The sequence below is a fragment of the Lepisma saccharinum genome, chromosome 12 (assembly GCF_977018435.1).
Source record: "Lepisma saccharinum chromosome 12, izLepSacc3.1, whole genome shotgun sequence".
Classification (NCBI taxonomy): Eukaryota; Metazoa; Arthropoda; class Insecta; order Zygentoma; family Lepismatidae; genus Lepisma; species Lepisma saccharinum.
In genome coordinates this window covers 23691699-23713455 of record NC_139240.1, presented here as the reverse complement: position 1 = coordinate 23713455, position 21757 = coordinate 23691699, and the positions used below count along the sequence as shown (strand labels likewise).

Genomic DNA, 21757 nt, shown 5'->3' with positions numbered 1-21757 from the left:
ATAAGTAATTTTTGAACGAGTGGGAAAACTTCCAAGATCGTCATTTCTAGGTGTGATAATTTTGTATACAATATGTTAAGGGCTTTGTACACAACATTGTACTATGTGAGAGCTGGATGTTCAATAAGAAATCTGAGATAGACCTGGATTCTTTTGAAAGGAAAATTCTGAGAAGAGTACGAGGGTCACTATTTATATTTTGAGCCTTGGCAACACTGATTGAAGTTAGGCGCGATTTGACGTTTGCACGGAATCGTCTGGCATTATTGACCATAACGTACTTCAAATGTTTTGTCAATAGCTTCATTTGTGTTGTTTATGTTGCCTTGGAGATTGCGCGGCAACAATAAAATGGAATTAACTCGTGAACATTTTCATGCGATGATTTTTTACGATTTTCGACGTGGATTATCAAGACAAGAGTGCATCGATCAACTTACTTCCAACTTACAACCCCATCCTTTGCCACTGTGAAACGCTGGTATAACGAATGTAATCGTGGCCGCCATTCGCTCACCGACGAGATTCGCGAAGGTCGTCCAAAATCAGTTGTTGTTCAAGAGAACATTGATGCTGTGCAAAACCTAATACTGCAAGATCGTCATGTGACATACTGTGAGATTGAGGCAACCATACGCATTAGTTCCACCAGCATATATAAAATATTACATGATCATTTAGCTGTGAGAAAGGTATGTTCTCGTTGGATTCCACACAATTTGACAAAAACTCAAAAAGACGCTAGCGTCAATTGGTGCAAACAAATGCTCAATAAATGCAATCGTGGTGCTTCAAAAGACGTATATAAGATTGTAACAGGTGACGAATCATGGATATATGCATATGAGCCGAAACGTAAACAGCAGTCGACTGTATGGGTGTTTCAAGATGAACCCAATCCAACAAAAGTTATTCGCGTTCGAAGCAGTAGAAACAAATGGTCGCCTGTTTTTTCGGGAAAACTGGTCATTTGGCAACTGTGTCTTTAGAGGAACGTAGAACGGTCAACTCTGAATGGTACACAACAATTTGTTTGCCAGAGGTCTTTGGTCAAATACGGAAAACAAACAAGCGCCGTCGGATCATTCTTCATCAAGACAATGCCAGCTGCCACACATCTCGTCTAACAACCGACTTTATGAACATTCAAAAAATCGAATTGATGGGTCATCCGCCATACAGTCCTGATTTGGCACCCAAATGACTTCTTCTTGTTCCCGAATGTCAAGAATAAATTGCGTGGACAACGATTTTCGTCGGCGGAAGACGCCGTTGATGCGTTCAGAAACCATATTATGGAGGTGTCTCAAGAAGATTAGGAAAACTGCTTTGACAAATGGTTCGAACGAATGCAAAAGTGTATTGACCATAAAGGAGAATACTTCGAAAAACAATAAAGCAGTTTTCAATGCCAAATTCCTGTTTTTTCATTGTTAGGCTCAAAATATAAATAGTGACCCTCGTATGGGGACCAGTGAGAGACAGGGATGGATGGAGATATAACAATGAATTGCACCATCTATACAAAGATTTATGTATATCCCACTTTTTAAAATTCAAAAGACTACAGTGGACAGGACATGTCCCAAGAATGGATGCACATCGCATACCAAAGTTAGATGCATATAGTACAATAGGAGGTAGAAGATCTATAGGGAAGCCCAAGAGAAGTTGTATGGAGGCTGTGGAAGAAGATGTGAAAGGAATGTTAGGAATGAGAAATTGGAGGAGGAAAGCTTTGGACAGAGAAGCATGGAGGCCAGGCATCGATGTTAGGCTGCAGTGCCATAGAGGAAGGAGAAGGATGTGGGAACCGAAATAAATGAGCACGTACACGCATGTTGAAAACTCGAAAACCCCTAAATATGTGTAGCTTCTTTTTCAAATTGTCGAATTTTTTAAAATAATTTTGCGCTTTTACAATGACTTTTTGTAATTTTAATATGTAGAGAATATTTATAGAAGCAATTTGTAATTTCTGCGTATACTCACAATAATAAACTACGACTTCATTCCAATGTATCAATTATTATTCTTCTTTCACATGCACTCACACTAACACTAAACACTGGTAAGTACTTGTTCTCCTCTTCATTAGATTATTTCGTCTTGCTTTATACACCAAAGCTGGATCCGTTCTTCACTAATTGTGTAGTAAACTTTATACGGATTCCTTCTTGTGATTACGATGACACAAAAGTATATTTTATGAACGTAATCTTGTCTGTAAAGTACCTTAGAAACAAGACACAATACTAAATTGTCTAGGTCTTGTTCAATTTCAAGTCCACGCGATAAAATACCTCTAAAACAGTATTAATTAATACACGCCGTACACCGCAATTACTTATTCGGCGCAAGCTCACCATGCGGACTTACTAAGAAAACCGTTGGCACTCTCCCGCCGGTTTTCTTCCTTCTTTTTCTTTTTTATCTTTCAACATACCACCAACCAGTGTTGATGGAACAATCCATTGTCACCGAGGGGAGCAATTTCTTTGCAGAAGGAGGGTGGCTTAAAACATTGGTTACAACTTCATAGCAAAATTAATGAATACTTTACTTGAGCCTCAGATTTATTGAATACCATAATTTGGACTAAGTTGAGACTACTTCCAATAATCTTATAGTCCCCCCTCTCCCTTGATCGTGATGGTACAATACTGTAACAATTATACACATTCAGAACATTTATACATACTGCAATATATGTTTTCTGCAACAACTATACTAAATCAGAGTGGCTAAGTATGCGTGAACTCTATGTAAACAATTGCACTTTTGAAAATCCAAATGTATTCATACATTTACAAATGCCCCGAGGTAAGTTTTTCACAGTTTAACTTTTATTTTTATCAAGGAAGGAAAGAAATGAAAACTACGTTGAAAATGTAACAGAATTCTCTCTCAATTCGTTTACTTTGTTAGTGCCCTTTGTAGAACAATCTATTATTGCAAGATATCATGAAGTTGATTGTGTAAATTTGAGTTTGAAATTCTTATACAATTAACATTTTTTTGTAGAATAGTATATTCTGTTACATTTATTACTTCTGTTTGTAGATGTATTTTAAGCCTGAGTATGTGGAAATTGAATCGAATTGAATTGAAAAGTATTTTTATTTGCTACAGAGCGAGATTCAGCCTTGGGCTGTTCTACCACCTAACTCTGGTGATTAAAAGTTACAATACATATATTTATAATACTGGAATCAAATATATAACATAACATGAATGAATTTTACATAAATGAAAAATAATAAAATTTTAAGAGAATGCAATGACAGATACATTAACACACACACGCACACCCATACACACATATACATAAGCAATTTCCAAATTGAGACTAAAATAGAATGCACACAGATTGAAATATTCGGTGTGTGAGATAAGCGTTTGCAAAATACATGTTTTTACTTTACTTGATTCTTGTTGCTTATCCGTAGGAGCTAATGCTCAATTGTTGTCTTTGCAATAAATATAATACGACTTGTTTGAAGTTTTTGGGTGTTGTAGCAAAAGAACATAATTGGGAAGAGCATTCCAAACCCTCCCAGACCAGAGGGAGAAGGAGCCTTCGAAATTGAGAGCAGAGTGGCAGGGAATGTCGATTTTTCGTCGACCTCTAGTATTGTTTGAATGTATGGAATTTCTAAATGTCAGTTTCTCGTGGAGATAGCTAGGTGTTTGCAATTTTAATACCTTATATATTGTAGAACATTGATGTAGAAGACGTCAACTAGACATGTTAAGAATTTTGTATGTATTTAGCAAGGGTAAGATGTGCTGATTTCTCCTGATCGAGAGAACGTAACGAATGCAAGAATTCTGTATTTTTTGCATTCTGTTCGATGTTTTATGTTGTAAATTCGTGCCGTGAAATTCTCTAGTGAAAAAGTATCTTCTCCTGTAGAGTGATCTCATTATTGTTAGTGCTTTTGTGCACTGCGCTGAGATATGCACTGACCAGGAAAAATTTAGATCAAAAGTATGGCCTAGATTTTTAACCGTTGATGCATAAATTATGTTTTGGTTTTTCATTTTGATGTTAATTGTGTCATCATTTACTTTTTCAAGATAATAGTTAGAGCTTAAAATTGGCAAATGAAAACTCCACACCTTAATTTGAATATATTAAACAGTGTATACCATATTACATTGAATTAAATTAGAATTTTTGGATTCAATGGAATCACACAGACCCATTAATTTGTTAATATATGTGTTTGTGTGTGGGTGGTGAAAGATGGTAATACATAAGGTTGAAATAGAGAAAGCATCAGCTTGTACCTCTGAATTTTTGTAAAGTTTGCCTTCAAAACTGGGAATTATATTAAATTTTATCATGATCCTAGAGTGACCACTTAGTATATTGATCTAGTAAAGTTTCTCTTTATCACTTTTGAACCAAGATCTGTACCAGTAGATTTTATTTTTACCAATACCCAGCTGCACTGTACCTTTCGGAATTTTCTTTTACTCAGATATTGTTTCGAGATAAATGTTCTTAATGCTATATGAGCTTTTTAGTGTATGATTAATATTAATCAGTAGTAATTTCATTCTGCCTATATTGTGAAGGAGGGGGTACCATATTAGATGCATACTTTTTACATAATGTATTTCTGAATATCACTCCTGTTGTTCAATTTTGTGCCCTAAACATGGGTTTTCAAAGGCAAAACGATCTTTTCTTGAATACAGACAAATACAGTGAGTTTCAGTGGCTGTCCCTCCATGAAACAGAGGGAACAGGCTGTTCCCTTCTACTTATCGCCCTTTTTAGCTATTTAAATTATCTATAATAACATAATAAGAACACTTCTTTCTTCCGAAATCAACACGCCGAAGAAAAACTTTCACCCTGACTGGAAGTTCGTTTACTTCACCTACCCTCGTCGTCCCACCCTCTGCTCTCTGCCGAGTATTTCCGACCACGCGCGAAGGTAAACGATCCTCATGGAGCCACTTCCCACCGCGGAAGCTGAACTCTCAAGCTGTTCCATATGAGAGACATAGCGAATTCGTTTTCCTTCGAGTTTGTGCTAAAGCTTAATTGCATCGTAGTGATAGTTTGGAGTGTAGAAAGTCGATAGTTTCCTAATCTCATTGCAAAAATTGCGTCTACCAGTCATAATGAACCGGAAAAATCTTTTAGAGTCTAAGCGTCTGCTAAGTGCCTTGGCTAAATGCTGCAAAATAGCTTCCGAGGGAACAGCTCGCATCCACCTGTTCCACCAGCAAGACAAGCGCAGCGCCGGACAAGAAAGCGAATGTTGCGAATGTTGTATGATGGACCGGCTGAAGACAAAAGCTTTTAGTACATTGAACTTTACAGAAAAGACAGCAGACATACATGTATCCTAACCTAATTAGAAACTAAAACGAAATCGTACACAAGGCCTTTTCAAACAAGTTACTATAACTCTGTAAAATGATTAAGTGGATACTCTTCCAGTGGCAAATTTTTGTTGTCCTTGTTTGTTCCCGAGAGTTAGTTTGGAACAGTTCGGATTTTGTCACAATTTCTACAAATCTAGCGGACGTCATGAACAAACTCGGCCATCTGATTGCCATTATTGCATTAAGGACGTTTGAATTACAATGCTCAACTCTAGAAAAAAACAATGTCAACTTAATCTACAAATGGAGAGATGAAACCGGTTTCGACAAAATATTTTTTTTCTGATCAATCATAAAATGCTTTTATTAATTTTTCCTTTGTTGTGCATCAAAAATTTTGTTTTTAATGTTTTGTTTACATTATATCATATTTACTTTAACATTGGGATTTTCATAATTTTAACGTGCTTCATGTATGTCACTTCTGAAAATTTTTAACATATGTTTCCTATGTTTATTTGGTTCATTTCAACAAGGGTTGAATTTTACTTAGTTTACTGTATTATATTACGACAGGTATGGGAGGGGAGGAAGTAAGTGCAGGTCACCTGTTCCCGTGCCTGATTTAGCACTGCACACCACTGGTGAGTTTCCTTTTTAAAGAAGAAAATTGTTAATGGAATGGGGTGATGGAGTGAGTCATGTTTCAATCAGGACAATAGTATTCAAGAGTTCGGCATGTTTTCACAGTCACTGACTGACAGCCTGTCAACCAAGGAGTGTGAGTCCATGGACATTCTAGTTCTTTGGTTGAGACAAAGAACCAAAAGGGAACATGTTCCAGTGGAGTTCCTTCTGGAAGGTGTAGAACACTTGAGAACTGACATTCTCTGATTACAGATTCATATCCTGATGGTGATCTGTACTTGTGTGTTTGACAGGGATGCTTACAGGGGGGATTCATGACGCGCCTGCATCATGGGAATTTTTTGGAGACAAAATTTCATAGTTTAGCTAGCAATACTATGTATCTTCACACAAGAATGGGGGATCGTTTCATTTGATTGACTTGTTATATATTTTTAGTTATGGATATTATGTAGTTTTTCTTTACCTATCTTGTGGGTGATTGGTGCGGTGGGGTTGAAATGAAACTCCACCGCTTATGCCTTTAGAATCGGTTTGGAAATGGGGGATGTGCTTTTCACATTTATACAAGCAGTGGTGCGAGGGGGCAGTACCTTCCAATTTTTGCAACTTTTTCTTGCACAGTCCTATGAAATCTTATCTACCAAGGGAAAGTAAACTGTCCTTGCCCTCCTAGTTTTGGAACTCAACCACCGCCAATGTATACAAGGTTAAAATGTGAAAAATACGATTAAGTACACTAAGAATGTCAGTGAGCCTAGGCAGTTTTGTACATTTTGTGTTAGGAAACATGAAATTGAGTGTGCTTTTCTTTATTTAGTCTTTTAATTTGAACTGCAATGAAAAGTTTGAAATGTCATGTGCCTTTCGATTGTTGGCATTTTTGGCCAATCATAAACAATGTCTGGGGTTTTCTATGTGGCTTTTGGTTGTCTAAAGCTTACTTTTTGTTGACTATGTAAATTCAAATGGGAACATTCATTCCAAAGAGTCTTACAAGCCAGTTCAAATACATGTGTATGGATAAGTGGAAAAGACACTGAACTTAAACATGTATATAAAACTAAAAATAATCTTCCCATAAAGTGCAAAACTGTGGAAATTAAATTCGGAAGTGGGCCTTAGCAAAGAAGGGATTGATTGATTGATTTGATTCGTGTTTACTTCGCTTTTTGTGCTACTTTTGGCTAATTTGCGAAGATGGGGATGAGTGAATAAGGTGAGCAGACGTCTTCTTTTGTCCGGACATGTCCTCCTTTTTAGGTGTCTGTCCGGCGTCCAGGTGGATTTTTCAGAAATTGGTAAATGTCCTCCTTTTTGGAAAGAGTAGCTATAGCAAAGCCCATAGCCAATGTGCTGCCTAGAGAATGCTTCTACATATAACGATCATCGTTTAAGGCATATCACTTAGGGTGCGTTAAGTATTCAAGCAATGCTCACCTAGCATCTGGGAGCTCAACATGATCACTTTCCCGACTGAGTTATAATAGGGTGCAGATTTATTGGCACTAAAAACAGGGGTGTAGTGGTGCCAGGGCATCAGCCCGGTACTTTTTTAACCCCTGGGACCGCGCTGGTTCTTTATTTTTGTAACTACTATTTTTTAATATAAAAGTCTTCCTTAAAATATAAGTAGACCTATATCGAAAACATATTAACTGATATAATAAAATACATCTACTCTGTTATAAATAGCCAGTAAAGCAACCGTTATTTAGGCGAAAGAATGAATCAGCTGGCTGCATTGTGTCGACGCTGCCCGCATTTTCGCTGTCAACAATAGATTTTAGTTGCGATAAGATGGTGAACCATAAAAAAGGGAGAATTTGTGGCTGACTCTCACTTGCGTCTGTTCTTTTGTTTTTAGCTGTGAGTTTCGAGGTGATTAAAACAAAACATCTTTTCGGTCTGATTTTCTATTCGAAATGAAAAGAACGTATGAGAACAAGGTTACAAATTACTTCATTATTATTACCAAATTATTTACAATTATTACTTTAACGTTTGACTTATCCTCTATTTCGTAGTATTTTAATTATTAATATGCAAGTAAGTTGCATATCAAGATGTCCTTGTATTTTTATAAACCAAATTGGAATTCAGCATTCGCTGCATTATGGGAGAAATTGGAAGGTTACGATAATATTTATTCAATTTATGAAATACTGTGCAGTGAATATGTCTCGAAACAGGCACATTAGTGACACGAAAATGTCTATTATGAGAAGGGAAGGGACCGCCCTGGTACTATTTATTTTACCACTATACTGCTGACTAAAAACCTCTGAAATAGGCACTTATAAAGGCCCTATAAACTAAGAAAAGACATTAAAATGGACAATGAATGTGAACTTATTTCCATTTTCTTCTTACAATGCACACAGACTGTGTTAACTAGGGGTGTGCGGGATCCCGAGCAGTCGGGAAATAAAATACAGAATGTTCACTTTAAAAAGTCGTTAATTTTTGACGTTTCCAGCGTTGTAAGTTTCTTTAACATCGGAAAGTGTTAATTTTTATTCCAGAAATGCAAAAATAATAACTTAAATTGAAAATGGCTTGTAGAATTCGAGATTTCCAGAGCTTGGGGAAATTGTAAATTTTTCCCGTCCTGAATGTCGGGATTTAAAAAAATTCCCGTCCCAACTAAAAAAATTCTGTCCTGCACACCCCTAGTATTAACACTTCATTTTATCCATAAAAGTACGATAACAAAGTATTACTATTAATTAACACTCTTTTGATCGAAATTCACATTTGTGGGGAAAAGCAATTCTCACAAAAACAGCTTGTGCTAACTATTGTGCGAATTTGAACAAATGATGAAAAATCAATTTGCACCATTGTAACAAAAATAATATTTTGATATAATGTTCCAATCAATTGAGACCCTCAAATCTGGTAAATACCAGATTTCAGTCAGTACAACATCAACAAAGCCTTAAATCCTTCAATCTAGGAAAATCCAAAAGCACGTAAAAGATGCTGAAGTATGCAAAAATTGCATAATAGCAATTTTTTGGCACGATTAATCAAAATAGGCATTTATAGGCACTATAAAAATGCATTTTAGGACTAGAAACACAATGAAACGAACTTTAAACATTGAAGCCTATGTTTTACTACAAAGGAATATAAATGGCAAATAGGCAAAATTCGGCATCCTTGTCATTACTATTATTCTAATTTCTAACTTGTTGTTTCGCCCTCTGAGACTGCTGGAATGCATGTAGTCTGTTAAGTTCCTTTTTGATTGATTGATTTGGTTTATTTTACTTGGCTTTTCTGTCACTTTTTGTGACGTGGTGTGCCAACCACTCTGCCACGGGGATCGGCCAGTTCCTTTTCGAGTTGTACATACACAATACAGAAACGCGTAGTGAGAATTTTGATTAAGTAATATTTACTTTCATGAAATTACGAAGCGAAAGTGTAAATTCAACAATTATCTTTCAAGAAAATATCCAGCTTTTAAAGGATGGAGGAAGAAAGGAATATGAGGTAAATTGTAAGGTGTCTTGTCAGTTTCCCCTGCTGTTGAAAAAGTGATAGAAATGTTCATGGGATTAAAATGATATTTCTCTACCCAATGTAAACAACTTAAAAATTGTAATTCTGTGTTTGGAAATAAGTTAAAGCTAATCTTCTTGTTACATTTGTATTCACTTGTGGGGATATTTCATTCTAATATCCAAGAATTAGAAAAGGAGTAAAAATATGTGCTTCAAATTGCAGATTTTATTTGTCATTTGTAAAATGACAGATTCTGAGATTTCTTTCTTTGCTTAAAGATAAGAGGAAGTTATTGAAAGAGATCACCTGAAAAGCCTCTGTAAGCAAAGTGTTATTAAGATTTTTATATACTGATTAAATTATGAGTAATGTCAAATGTGTTGCCATTTTTTGTGGCATCCTCTTTTTTTGACTTTGTCCTCCCATTTTGCCGGCTCTGTCCTCTTTGTTGAATGTGTGTGTCTGGTCACCCTATGAGTGATGATATGATGAAATTGATGAAGAACACTCACAAACATCCATGCCCAGGCCGGGGTTCAAACCCGGGTTCCTTGGCGTCGTAGCATGATGTGCTAATCACTCCTCCAAGGGAGCCGGCAAGATGGGATTGAGAAAGAAAGAAAATTCCGGTCCAGATGACATGACAGGTTTTGTATAAATTATGGATAAGCAGAAATAGGTTAAAAATATATTTAAACGCACAGTGAGAATCGTTTTCTACCAAAAATGTAGAAGAATGAATGGAATTTAAAATTTAACATGTGACAAATCGAGAAAAATACTGCTCAGTTATTTTGTTTTTGAAACAATGTAAAACACATTACACTTGCGAGTGAAGTCTGTTTAAATTTTGAGGACCATAGAATATGTTCGGCCTGACATGTTTCCTTATGGTAAAATTGAAAACTCATTGTAAACCATACTTAAAGTAACCATACAGTATAATGCTTAAATGTGTGTGTTACATTGTTTCGAAAATTTTGTCTGACCAAAATTTTTTGAGTAAAAAATTTGTCATAAAGGGTGAATAAGCATTTTTGGGGGGAAGTTTGTCATAGGCCTTGTGGGATGGGTCCCCCTGCTGTTTGAAGCATACTAAAGATTTTGTCGTTTTCTGAATCTTTTGTTTCTTGACTTAAAGACTTATAAAATTGTCATTTGATAAAAGGTTCCCAGTTTATATGTCATCATTTCTTTCTCTGCTTTTACTGGGAATCTTCCATATGTCACTGTTCATCATATTAAGAACAATTTTTACAGAACACAGAGGCAATAAACCCCACCAAGCGACTGCTTTACTTCAAAGTTGAGTATCCCCACACCAAAAGGTGGCAAGATTCCAAGGCTTTTTAGTTTCAGCATTCACGATCAGTAATAAGTCTGGAGTCTGGCCTTTCCAATTTTGACTGTCGAGGGCTCTATGTTCTCGCACCTACACTGAGCTGATAAATCTAGGTTCATCCTTTCATCAAATACAGTACACTTTTCATTTTTATGAATTTTTATAAAATTTATTTGTATCTTATTAATAGACAGCATTTAATTTTATCCTGTTACTATTTTTGCTTTGGTACTGCACCAGTATTGAGCAAATATATTAGCAGTAATCAGAAAGCTACACTTGAAGAGTAGGTTCATTACAACTGCAACTAATCTTCCAGAAATGTAGCTTTGTTGCAGCTACATCTACATGTACCAAAAATACACTTTGTTCTATGTGATACTGGCTGCTTTAGTACTTTTGCATAAGATATAAACCAACCATATGTATATTCAAAATAATTGCTTAGCACTTGTACTTGCTAGATAATAGATTCAATTATTATTAACATGAGACTCTCAATGACAACAGACACCAAATAGAAAATGATATAATTGTGTCGTATTTATAACAGTTGGGCTGAAAAGTTCGTAGGCTGACTCATAGAAGGCGTTACTAGAAGTAAATCCATGTGATTTTTACTTAGTACTAACCTTCAAAAGATACGTGTATAAATTTCACAGCTCCCGGATAATTAGTTCGTGAGATATAGCATTGTGAGTGAAGCAGCTTTTGTTATTGTGAAAAAATGGATAAAAAAGTATTTCGTTTGTTAATAAAGCATTGCTTTTTGGCGAAAAAAAATACGGTTGAAGCCAAGGCTTGGCTTGATAAACATTATTCGGACTCTGCACCAGGAAAATCAACTGTTGAGAAGTGGTTTGCTAAATTTAAACGATGCGAAATGAGCATCGAAGACGATGCACGCAGTGGACGCCCCAAAGAGGTTGTTACCGACGAAAACATCAAAAAAGTCCACAAAATAATTTTAAATGATCGTAAAGTGAAGTTGATCGAGATAGCTGAGATTATTACATAGCGTTGTTGGAGCGTTTAAAGGATGAAATCACGAAAAAACGGCCCCATTTGAAGAAGAAAAATGTGCTGTTTCATCAAGACAATGCACCGTGTCACAAATCAATGAAAACGATGGCAAAAGTATATGAATTAGACTACGAATTGATTCCCCATCCACCATATTCTCCAGATCTGGCCCCCAGTGACTTTTTCCTGTTTGCAGACCTTAAAAGAATGCTCGTTGGAAAGAAATTTAGCACTGATGAAGAGGTAATCGCCGAAACTGAGGCCTATTTTGAGGCTAAAGAGAAATCGTACTATAAAAATGGCATCAAAAAATTGTATGACCGCCATAATCGTTGTATCGCCCTCAAAGGCAACTATATTGAATAATAAAATCGAATTTTGTCAAAAAAATATTTTTTACTATGTTAGCCTACGAACTTTTCAGCCCAATTGTTACAATAAAAATTGCGTTGAATGCAGTTGCTTTTTTTTTCTCAACCTGTGGTGCAATAGCCTGTAAGAGTCAGGGCCTACATAATGACTGCCTGCTTCACTCACACATGCCTCCGCAGAAGTGGGCGATCATCCAACCACTTACGGAATGATGTGTGGTCAGCACAACAAACCCCCAGTCATTGTTGCATGTCTCGATGACTGGGTTATGCTACTCACTCATAGCTCATTAATTTTCTCACGATGTTGGGTGACCTTGATCTCATTCACTGGCCGAAATCTCATGAGAAAAGTTGTTACACTTACCCAGGAAACGAACCAGCACTCTTTCCATACCCTGAGCCCAAAGCCTGATTGATGTCTGAGACCACACAGCCACAGTTTGGGCCAATGCATTTGCTAGTAGGTAATAACAAAACAGTAAGCTTATGGAGATGGCCATTTTTAAGATTGCCCAGAAAAACATGTGATAATTATTGATTGATAATCGTTTCACTAAGCTGAGGACTTTTTTTTTTTTTTTAAAAAAAAAAAAAAAGATATGTCACACTAATATTTAAAATATCATAATACTTTATCCAGAATTTTGAAGTGAGGGAGGTGTGGACATAAGGAGCACGTAAATGCATGTTGAAACCTCAGAAAACCTCAGAAAGCATTGTAAGGAAAGAGAAGGGTGAATGGTAACACGTATTTGTGCCTAATACATTTTATTTTAGTGGACATAGTGTGTAGTTGAAAATGTCAGGCAAATTCATCTATAAATAATTTTCTGAATTATTTGAGGCATCCCCCAATTCATGGAAGCAGGAAGTTCATTTCATGCTCTTGAATCTGAATATGTGAATGATGATTCGAAAAGCACTAGTGTGTTCATTGGAAGCTCAAGTTTCGATTTTCCCCTTGTCTTGTAATCATGTGTTTCCCTTCTGAATTTTAATTTCTGGAATAGGTTTTTAGGTGTTTAGGTTCTAAAAGATTATGAATAAAACACAGATGTAATTTTCGTCATCTGGCCATGTTCAAAATTTTTGTTTGCATTTAGGGTTGGGAGGATATGATCATATTTTCTTATATGGTACACGAAACGGAAACATGAATTTTGGTTTTGTTTTGAACAGATAGGTTTGGTCCGTAAATTACGTCGCAGTAGTGTAGTATAGGAAAGATCAATGATTGTATTAACTAACTAACTTTAACTCTCTAGCCTTCTTAAACCCAAAGGTTTATGACTGCAGCAACACAGGCCTTCCACCTGTCCCTATCCTGGGCAAGATCTATGTACTCTTTTCAATCGCTACCAATTTCCTTTATGTCCATTTCAACCTTGTCCCTCCATCTTCGTCTTGGCCTTCCTACAGGTCTTTTACCATCATGTTTCCCAACAACAATCCTGTAAACTTCTCTTTCCTCTCCCATTCGTGTCACATGGCCTGCCCACGTAAGTCTTCTTGATTTAATTATTGTAATAATATCTGGACATTAATGAAAATTATATAACCTTCTCCACTCACCTGTCTCCTCATCCCTTTTAGGTCCAAATATTTTCTTAAGGATCTTATTTTCAAATACTCTCAATTTATGTTCCTCTCTCAATGTCAGGGACCAAGTTTGACATCCATATAATACTACAGGCAAAATTACTGTTTTGTATATTTTAACTTTTAGTTTCTTAGATATTTAACGAGAAGACAAAAGTTTATGAAGGGAAAAGTAACATGCATTTCCTGAATTAAGCCTGCTTTTTATTTTCTCTTTAATATAATTTTCATTTGTTAGTATTACTCTTAGTACTTGAATTTGGGAACTGGTTCAAAGGAGTTGTTATCAATAATTAGATTTTGATTATTACCAAACACTTGGTTTAGGCCTGTAAGCATATATTTAGTTTTCTCTTTGCTAACTTCCAAACCTATCAGTTTACCTGTTTTGAAAAATATTTTAGCATTATTCTTAATTGTATTTATATCATCCCCTAATTAGTCTACATCATCTGCATATGTTAACAACTGAGTCACACCATTTAATTTTATTCCTTTGTTTCTTTTACCTTCCTAACAGCATATTCTAAGGCAAAATTAAGGAGCAATGGAGATAATGAATCTCCTTGTTTTAACACATCATGAAGTGTAAATTTGGCAGACACACTAATAACCACACGAATTTTTCTTTCTGTTTCACTGGTGCATACTTTTATCATGAAGCTTCTTTGAGTAACGAAGTACACTTTATCGTCGATACTGTCAAAGCTATCTATTTACATCCATTCAATTGTTGCAGCATCCCTATTGAATATCTCATTGTCGAGGGTAGAGAAGTTTCGATATTTGATAAACTGTTTAATTAATTTTGTTTTTTTCGATGGCAAGTGTCGCATTTACTAAACAGTGGTCAGACTTTCCGACGGAATCGGTTACGTTAAATGAGCGTACAAAATCCGGGTCATCCATTACTACTACATCGAGGAGTGATTGAGTGGTTGCCATTATTCTGTTTGTTTGGTTAATGATTTGAATCATGCTTAAAAGATTCTATTATTGATTGTAAATATACTGTTTCTGGTTTATGGGGAGAAAGGAAATCTGCATTTAAGTCACCTCGAATAAGTAATTTGTGAACGAGTGGGAAAACTTATGAGATCGTCGTTTCTAGGTGCGATAATTTTGTATACAATATGTTAAGGGCTTTGTACACCACATTGTACTGTCTGAGATCTGGATGTTCAATAAGAAATCTGAGATAGAACTGGATTCTTTTGAAAGGAAAATTCTGAGAAGAGTATGGGACCAGTGAGAGACAGGGATGGATGGAGAGTAAGATATAACAATGAATTGTACCATCTATACAAAGATTTATGTATATCCCACTTTATAAAATTTAAAAGACTAGAGTGGGGAGGACATGTGCAAAGAATGGATCCACATCGCATATCAAAGTTAGATGCATATAGTACAATAAGAGGTAGAAGATCTGTAGGGAAGACCAAGAGAAGATGTATGGAGACTGTGGAAGAAGATGTGAAAGGAATGTTAGGAATGAGAAATTGTAGGAGGAAAGCTTTAGTCAGAGAAGCATGGAGGTCAGAGTACGATATTGGGCTGCAGTGCAATAGAAGAAGAAGAAGGAGGTGGGGACCGAAATAAATGAGCATGTTCAGCCATGTTGAAAACTTGAAAACCCCTAAATATGTGAAGTTTCTTTTTCCAATTGTCGAATTTTTTAAAAGAATTTTGACCTTTTACAATGAGTTTTTGTAATTTTAATGTGTAGGGAATATTTATAGAAGCAATTTGTAAATTCTATGGCATTCATCTTTTCAAGTACTTACAAACTTGAGAGCATTGTATAGAAAGTGAAGGGTGAAGGGTAACATGTATTTGTGCCTAATAAATGTTATTGGAGCAGACATAGTGTGTAGCTGAATATGTAAGGCGAATGCAACAACTAAATCATTTGAGGCATCCTCCAATTCTGACTACTGTGAATGAATTACTTACAAATGTTCAACCCCCAGACTGGTTCCCTGCCTGCAAGAGACTTATGAGTGTAAGACCAAAGTTTGACCAGAGCGTATAGAAGAAATAGTGTGCGCACTCCCTGAGTTGCCGTGGTCCACCGCCTAGATGGCAGTGGTGACGTTTGAGATGGCGCGGAAGATGCTCGCGTTGCTTACATAACAAACTACATAAGGTACTTACGTTTGGAGAAAAGCTCAGCAGCTGGATAGTTTGGAGAATTTCCAAGATGACTTTGCTGTCTTCGAGGCACTTAATTCCTTTCTTATCTCCTTGGTGCGGAAGAAAAATCGACATTACAGATAGTGAAATACGAGTTTAGGTAGCGTACGCAGCACATGATCTTCACAGCATCCTAATTGCAAAGTTTTTACAGCAATTATATTTAAATTGTCCAAACACTCAAAAAATATATCACCCCATAAACTATTAGCACATGATATTTTTTCTGCAACAAATTCTTCTACTCGTAACAGCACATCATAAACACTTTTCGATGCATAGGTAAGGTATTTACAGCCGTCACCCGAACCATAGTCTTGGATTAGCGTAAGTGAGGCAGGTACATTAGTTGGTTCCCCGTGCAGAAAAGTTGTACACACTTTAGAATCCATCACTTTGGAAATATACTGCACTATGTATCCTGCCAAATGATACGCCAAGTATGCTTTACCAACACTTCGTTCATTTAAGTTTGGTATGTTGTTTTCCCAGTCCGGTATTCGAATTTCATCTTCAACAATGGAAATTTTTCCCTTATTTTATTTTCAGCTTGCTTCTTCACCGAAAGATTTTTATTTTCTGTTGCTCTTGCCAGAGTTCACATTTGATTAACAAAAGACGTCAGAGGAGATTAAGTCCTGTATTCACAGTTTCCGCCCGAAAATAAAGCAAGTTTTGATGGTACGTAAATTGATTGCAGCGTATGTAAGTGCAGAAAATCCACAGTGGAGGGATGATCATCACAAGTGAACGACCGCAATATACCAAAATGGCGTTCTAGGGGATCTTGACTAAATTTTCCAGTCAAAACGTACTTGTAAAATATTCGGACACTTCTAAAGTACTTTCTAAAGTCACTCTTAAGGACTCCAGAGTTTTTTCTGAAGCGAAGGAATTTTGATTATCTCTAAGGACAGCATTCCATTTTATGTGCTTCTGATCGTTTATATAGTGCCTGTGCAGGAGTGAATGAATTTAATGCGTCAACCAGGAAAGTTCAGTAGATGAATCATGTTCATACACTTTTCTGTAAAATGAATAATCAACAATATCACCATTATAGTACACCTGCACTTTATCATGGAAGTTATTCCTTATGCATTTAAATATATGTGGTGCGTCTGAAAATGCCCGAAACTTTCTACTAGAGTCAGCTGAATTGGGTATAGAGCACTTAAGATTGTTTCTGTTTCCGGAAATTCCTAAGCATTTCCATAGCTTTTTGTTAGATTGGCTACCGTCAGATGTAAAACCAATAATTCTGACCCCTGCTGTATCTCATTCCTGTCTTACTTTTCAGTTGGCATTTCTTTAAGATTGTATCAATTACATTTTTTTTATTTTTGCTAAGAGACGCAAACTGTTTTGACTGTGTGACCGTTGTCTTTATTTTAGCCTGTGCAACCTTTAGTTTATTCTGCGTTCTAATTAAATTGCGTTTTTGATTCTTAAGTTTTTTCTTTAGCAATGCTATTGTATTGCTAGCATCGGCAGTGTGAAGCAAATCATCCTCTACTGATAAGCTTAATGATACATTGCGACGAGTACTTACTTCATTATCATCTGTCCGCAAGGATTGCCTTTTCATGGGAGATTTTCGCTTCTTAACTGTCTTAGAGAGGTATTTGGACAGATTAGGAAATATATGAGGAACTGCTTTTGGTTTTAATTTCCACTTTTGTTGTGGAATTTCTATTGTATCGCCATCCACTATGAACGAATCCACTTTCACTAAAAGGTCAGTGGAAAAATGAATATCACACACATATCAATTATGACTTAGTGTTTTATCTTTTCTAGGGATGGCACTCTCCCATTTTGAGAGACCATTACTGTCTTTAGGTGGCCTAAAAAAATGTCTACTGCCTGAAGAACAGCGGTCATATCCAGATCTACAGCCCGGCACGAAACACGTAGGCATCTTGTAGTTTTTCTCGCTGCTGTCTCAAACACAATAATAATACGTTGAACACAACACAAACTAGTCACAACGGATCAATCACAAATCTAACGACACTAAACTCAATAATGTAACAACGTTGTCATTAATAAAAGTACACAATGTTATTCTAGTACAACAAAACACATGCTCTACATAAAGCGTGGCCGCACTGCAAGCAGAAGACGCTCGTCGCAAGCGAAGGTGCTGCCAGTGTTTCGGTGGGGCACCGCTCTATTCACTTGGCTTACGGGAAGAAAACGAAGTGCACACACTTTCTCTTCTATACGCTCTGGTTTGACCTTGACCACTGAGGTCAAAATCAGTCAAAGCCAGACCGGCTTGGTAGCTCAGTGGTAAATCAATGGCATGGAATGCCAGAGACCTGGGTTCGAGTCCTGGTGGAGCCTGCATTTTTTGCTGAAAGTTCTACATAATAATATACTTGTATTTACTTTTTGAAGAGTACATCACCAACAACAGTCTATTTTACTCTCCTTTCTTTTCATTGATTTGCACATGTCAGTGATTCTCATTATTTACTCAGAAAGTGAAACTACATTTGTATCATATTTTTTTCAGCTACCTGATCAAGAACTATGTGGAGGAACAGATACAAGATGTCCCAAGGTCAGTTCCACATTTGCCAGTGTCTGCAGGAAAGTTAACTGAACAAGAGCAGCCAAGAGAAATTACAGAATGTATCAGTAGAGAAGAAAATTTTGAATGTGAACCTTTACCAGAAACCCTTCCAAGCAAGACATATGTTGATGGTTCCAGAGCTAATAACAGGAGAGAGCAATGTATAGGTCCCATCTCCAACAACACTTTCTCTGCCAAAGGAGATTTGATAACCCATGAACCACAGATGTTCTTTAATTGTTCAGTTTCCATGAAAAGTTTTGTCCATGAAGCTGACCGTAATACATTTATGAGTGTTCATACAAAAGAGAAACCCTTTCTTTGTTCAATTTGCAAAAAGAATTTTGCCCGTAAAGGTCATCTTAATCAGCACATGAGAGTTCACACTAATGAGAAGCCTTTCAATTGTTCAATTTGCAAAAAGAATTTTGCTCGTAAAGGTCATCTTAATCAGCACGTGAGAGTTCACACTAATGAGAAGCCTTTCAATTGTTCAATTTGCAATAAATATTTTGCCCATAAAGGAGATCTTAATAAGCATGTGAGGTGTCACACTGGAGAGAAGCCTTTCAATTGTTCAATTTGCAACAAAGATTTTGCACATAGAAACCAACTTAATCAGCATGTGAGGGGTCACACTGGAGAGAAGCCTTTTAATTGTTCAATTTGCAATAAACATTTTACCCGTAAAGTAGGTCTTAATAAGCATGTGAGGTGTCACACTGGAGAGAAGCCTTTCAATTGTTCAATTTGCAACAAAGATTTTGCACATAGAAACCTTCTTAATCTGCATGTGAGGGGTCACACTGGAGAGAAGACTATTAATTGTTCAATTTGCAATAAATATTTTGCCCGTAAAGGAGATCTTAATACGCATGTGAGGTGTCACACTGGAGAGAAGCCTTTCAATTGTTCAATTTGCAACAAAGATTTTGCACATAGAAGCCATCTTAATCGGCATGTGAGGGGTCACACTGGAGAGAAGCCTTTTAATTGTTCAATTTGCAATAAATATTTTGCCCGTAAAGGAGAACTTCATGTACATATGAATGTTCACTCAAAAGAGAAGCCTTTTAATTGTTCAATTTGCAACAAAGATTTTGCCCAAAAAGTTCATTTTAATGGGCATGTGAGGGTTCACACTGGAGAGAAACCTTTCAATTGTTCAATTTGCAACAAAGATTTTGCACAGAAATATCATCTTAATGAGCATCTGAGGGTTCACACTGGAGAGAAGCCTTTCAGTTGTTCAATTTGCAACAAAGATTTTGCACATAAACATAATCTTAATGTGCATCTGAGGGTTCACACTGGAGTGAAGCCTTTCAATTGTTCAATTTGCAACAAAGATTTTGCACAGAAATGTAATCGTAATGAGCATGTGAGGGTTCACACTGGAGAGAAGCCTTTCAGTTGTTCAATTTGCAATAAATATTTTGCCCGTAAAGGAAAACTTAGTGTACATATGAATGTTCACTCAAAAGAAAAGCCTTTCAATTGTTCAATTTGCAATAACTCTTTTGCCTGTAAAAGAGATCTTAGTGTACATATGAATGCTCACTCAAAAGGAAACCCTTTTAATTGTTGAATTTGCAACAAAGTTTTTGCTCCTAAGGGCCAACTTAATGCGCATGTGAGCATTCACAGAACGGAGAAGCTTTTCCATTGTTGAATTTGCTAAAATGTTTTGTCTGGAGGTGTGCACTTAACGTCCACACGAAGCTTGACAGTCAAGAGTAATATTTTAAATGTTCAATTTGATTAAATGTTTTGGATATGAAATTGAATTTGCATATGTGCATTCATGGTAGACAGAAATCTTTAAATTGTTCAATTTGTAACATTTGTTTTGTCTGGAAAGGCATATGAGGATGTTTCATCTCAAAAGAGAAACTGAATTTGTGACAAGATTTTCCTGTAAAGATTACTTCAGATTACATATGGGGACACACACAAGAAAGGGAAATCTATTAATTGTTTAATTTGAATCAATTATTTTGTCTACAAACACAAATTATTATGCATGTGAGGAGATTACACACCAAACAGAAGTCATTAAGGAAGTATTGCAAACAATGATCTGTATTGAATATTTAGAATTCATACCTCAGTGTTTCTAAATGGATTTCTAAGTAGAAATCTCTTGACTCTGTGCACATCTCACATGCTTTAGAATCTTGAGATCTGCATTATCAGAATCAATTGTATACACATCAGGAGGAATGTCTCTATATCCAGCAGGGATCTCAACGATGCTTTCAAACATGTCACCAGTAGTTGAGACATAATACCGATATTTGATTTTTAACAGACATTCCATTTCTTATGCCTATTCCTTATCCAATAATCCAAACAGAGAAGGAAGTTGTCATAGCAGACACTTTCCCCTGTGTGTTGTGACCATTGTGGATGGGGATTTTATTGGCCTGAGCTGAGCACATTGTCACGTATTTACACATGATCATGTTTCAGCAGATTACATAATACAACATGTTAAAATGATATTTATAAACCACTGATTGTAGCTCTTAAAAAGATGTTTCTCTCACTGAAAAAAATTAATATTGTAACATTTAATTTGAACATAAAATTGATGAATTTAATTTTCATCTTTTAATTTTTTCCAGATGTGCTCCTAAATTTCAACAATATCAGCATTCCTACAGAACTGTTTTCACAAGCATTGCCAGAACAATGGTTGCTGCTTGATAGTGACCACACACACTTTCCCTTTGCATTAACTTGTTTACGAGTTTCACCACTGCACTACGAACAATTGGCCAGCCACCTCTGAGTGTGTCTGCAGTTGAAGAGATGTGCAACTTTCTTTACACTCTGTTCACCACAATGTAAGCTAGTGTCAATGTGCTCTTTGATCAATATCATCTTGGTTCACTGCATAACAAGGAACAAACATTGATGAATAGCATGCACACAACAATGGTAGTCTTTATCCTTAACATTGAATAAATTGATAATGATTAAAGACATTGTTAAATGGATTTCACCATTGTCTTTCCAGAAAATTTCACATGATTTTGACATGTCTGTCACTTGCCCCTTATTCCCATTTGAACACGTTAAGTTGAATTGAAATGTTGGATAGGGATGATGCAAGTTGTCTTCCAGTTACTT

General features: G+C 36.2%; 1 protein-coding gene across 1 annotated transcript in view; it reads left to right on the top strand.

The window, feature by feature from the left end:
• Window positions 1-21391, top strand: part of LOC145996412 (uncharacterized) — a 98215-nt gene extending 76824 nt beyond the window's left edge. Inside the window, exon 4 of the mRNA XM_083132867.1 lies at window positions 21250-21391. Coding sequence (XP_082988993.1) covers window positions 21250-21331 — 82 coding nt within the window. The 3' untranslated portion in view covers window positions 21332-21391. The remainder of the gene's footprint in view (window positions 1-21249) is intronic.
• The last annotated feature ends 366 nt before the right edge of the window (window positions 21392-21757 follow it).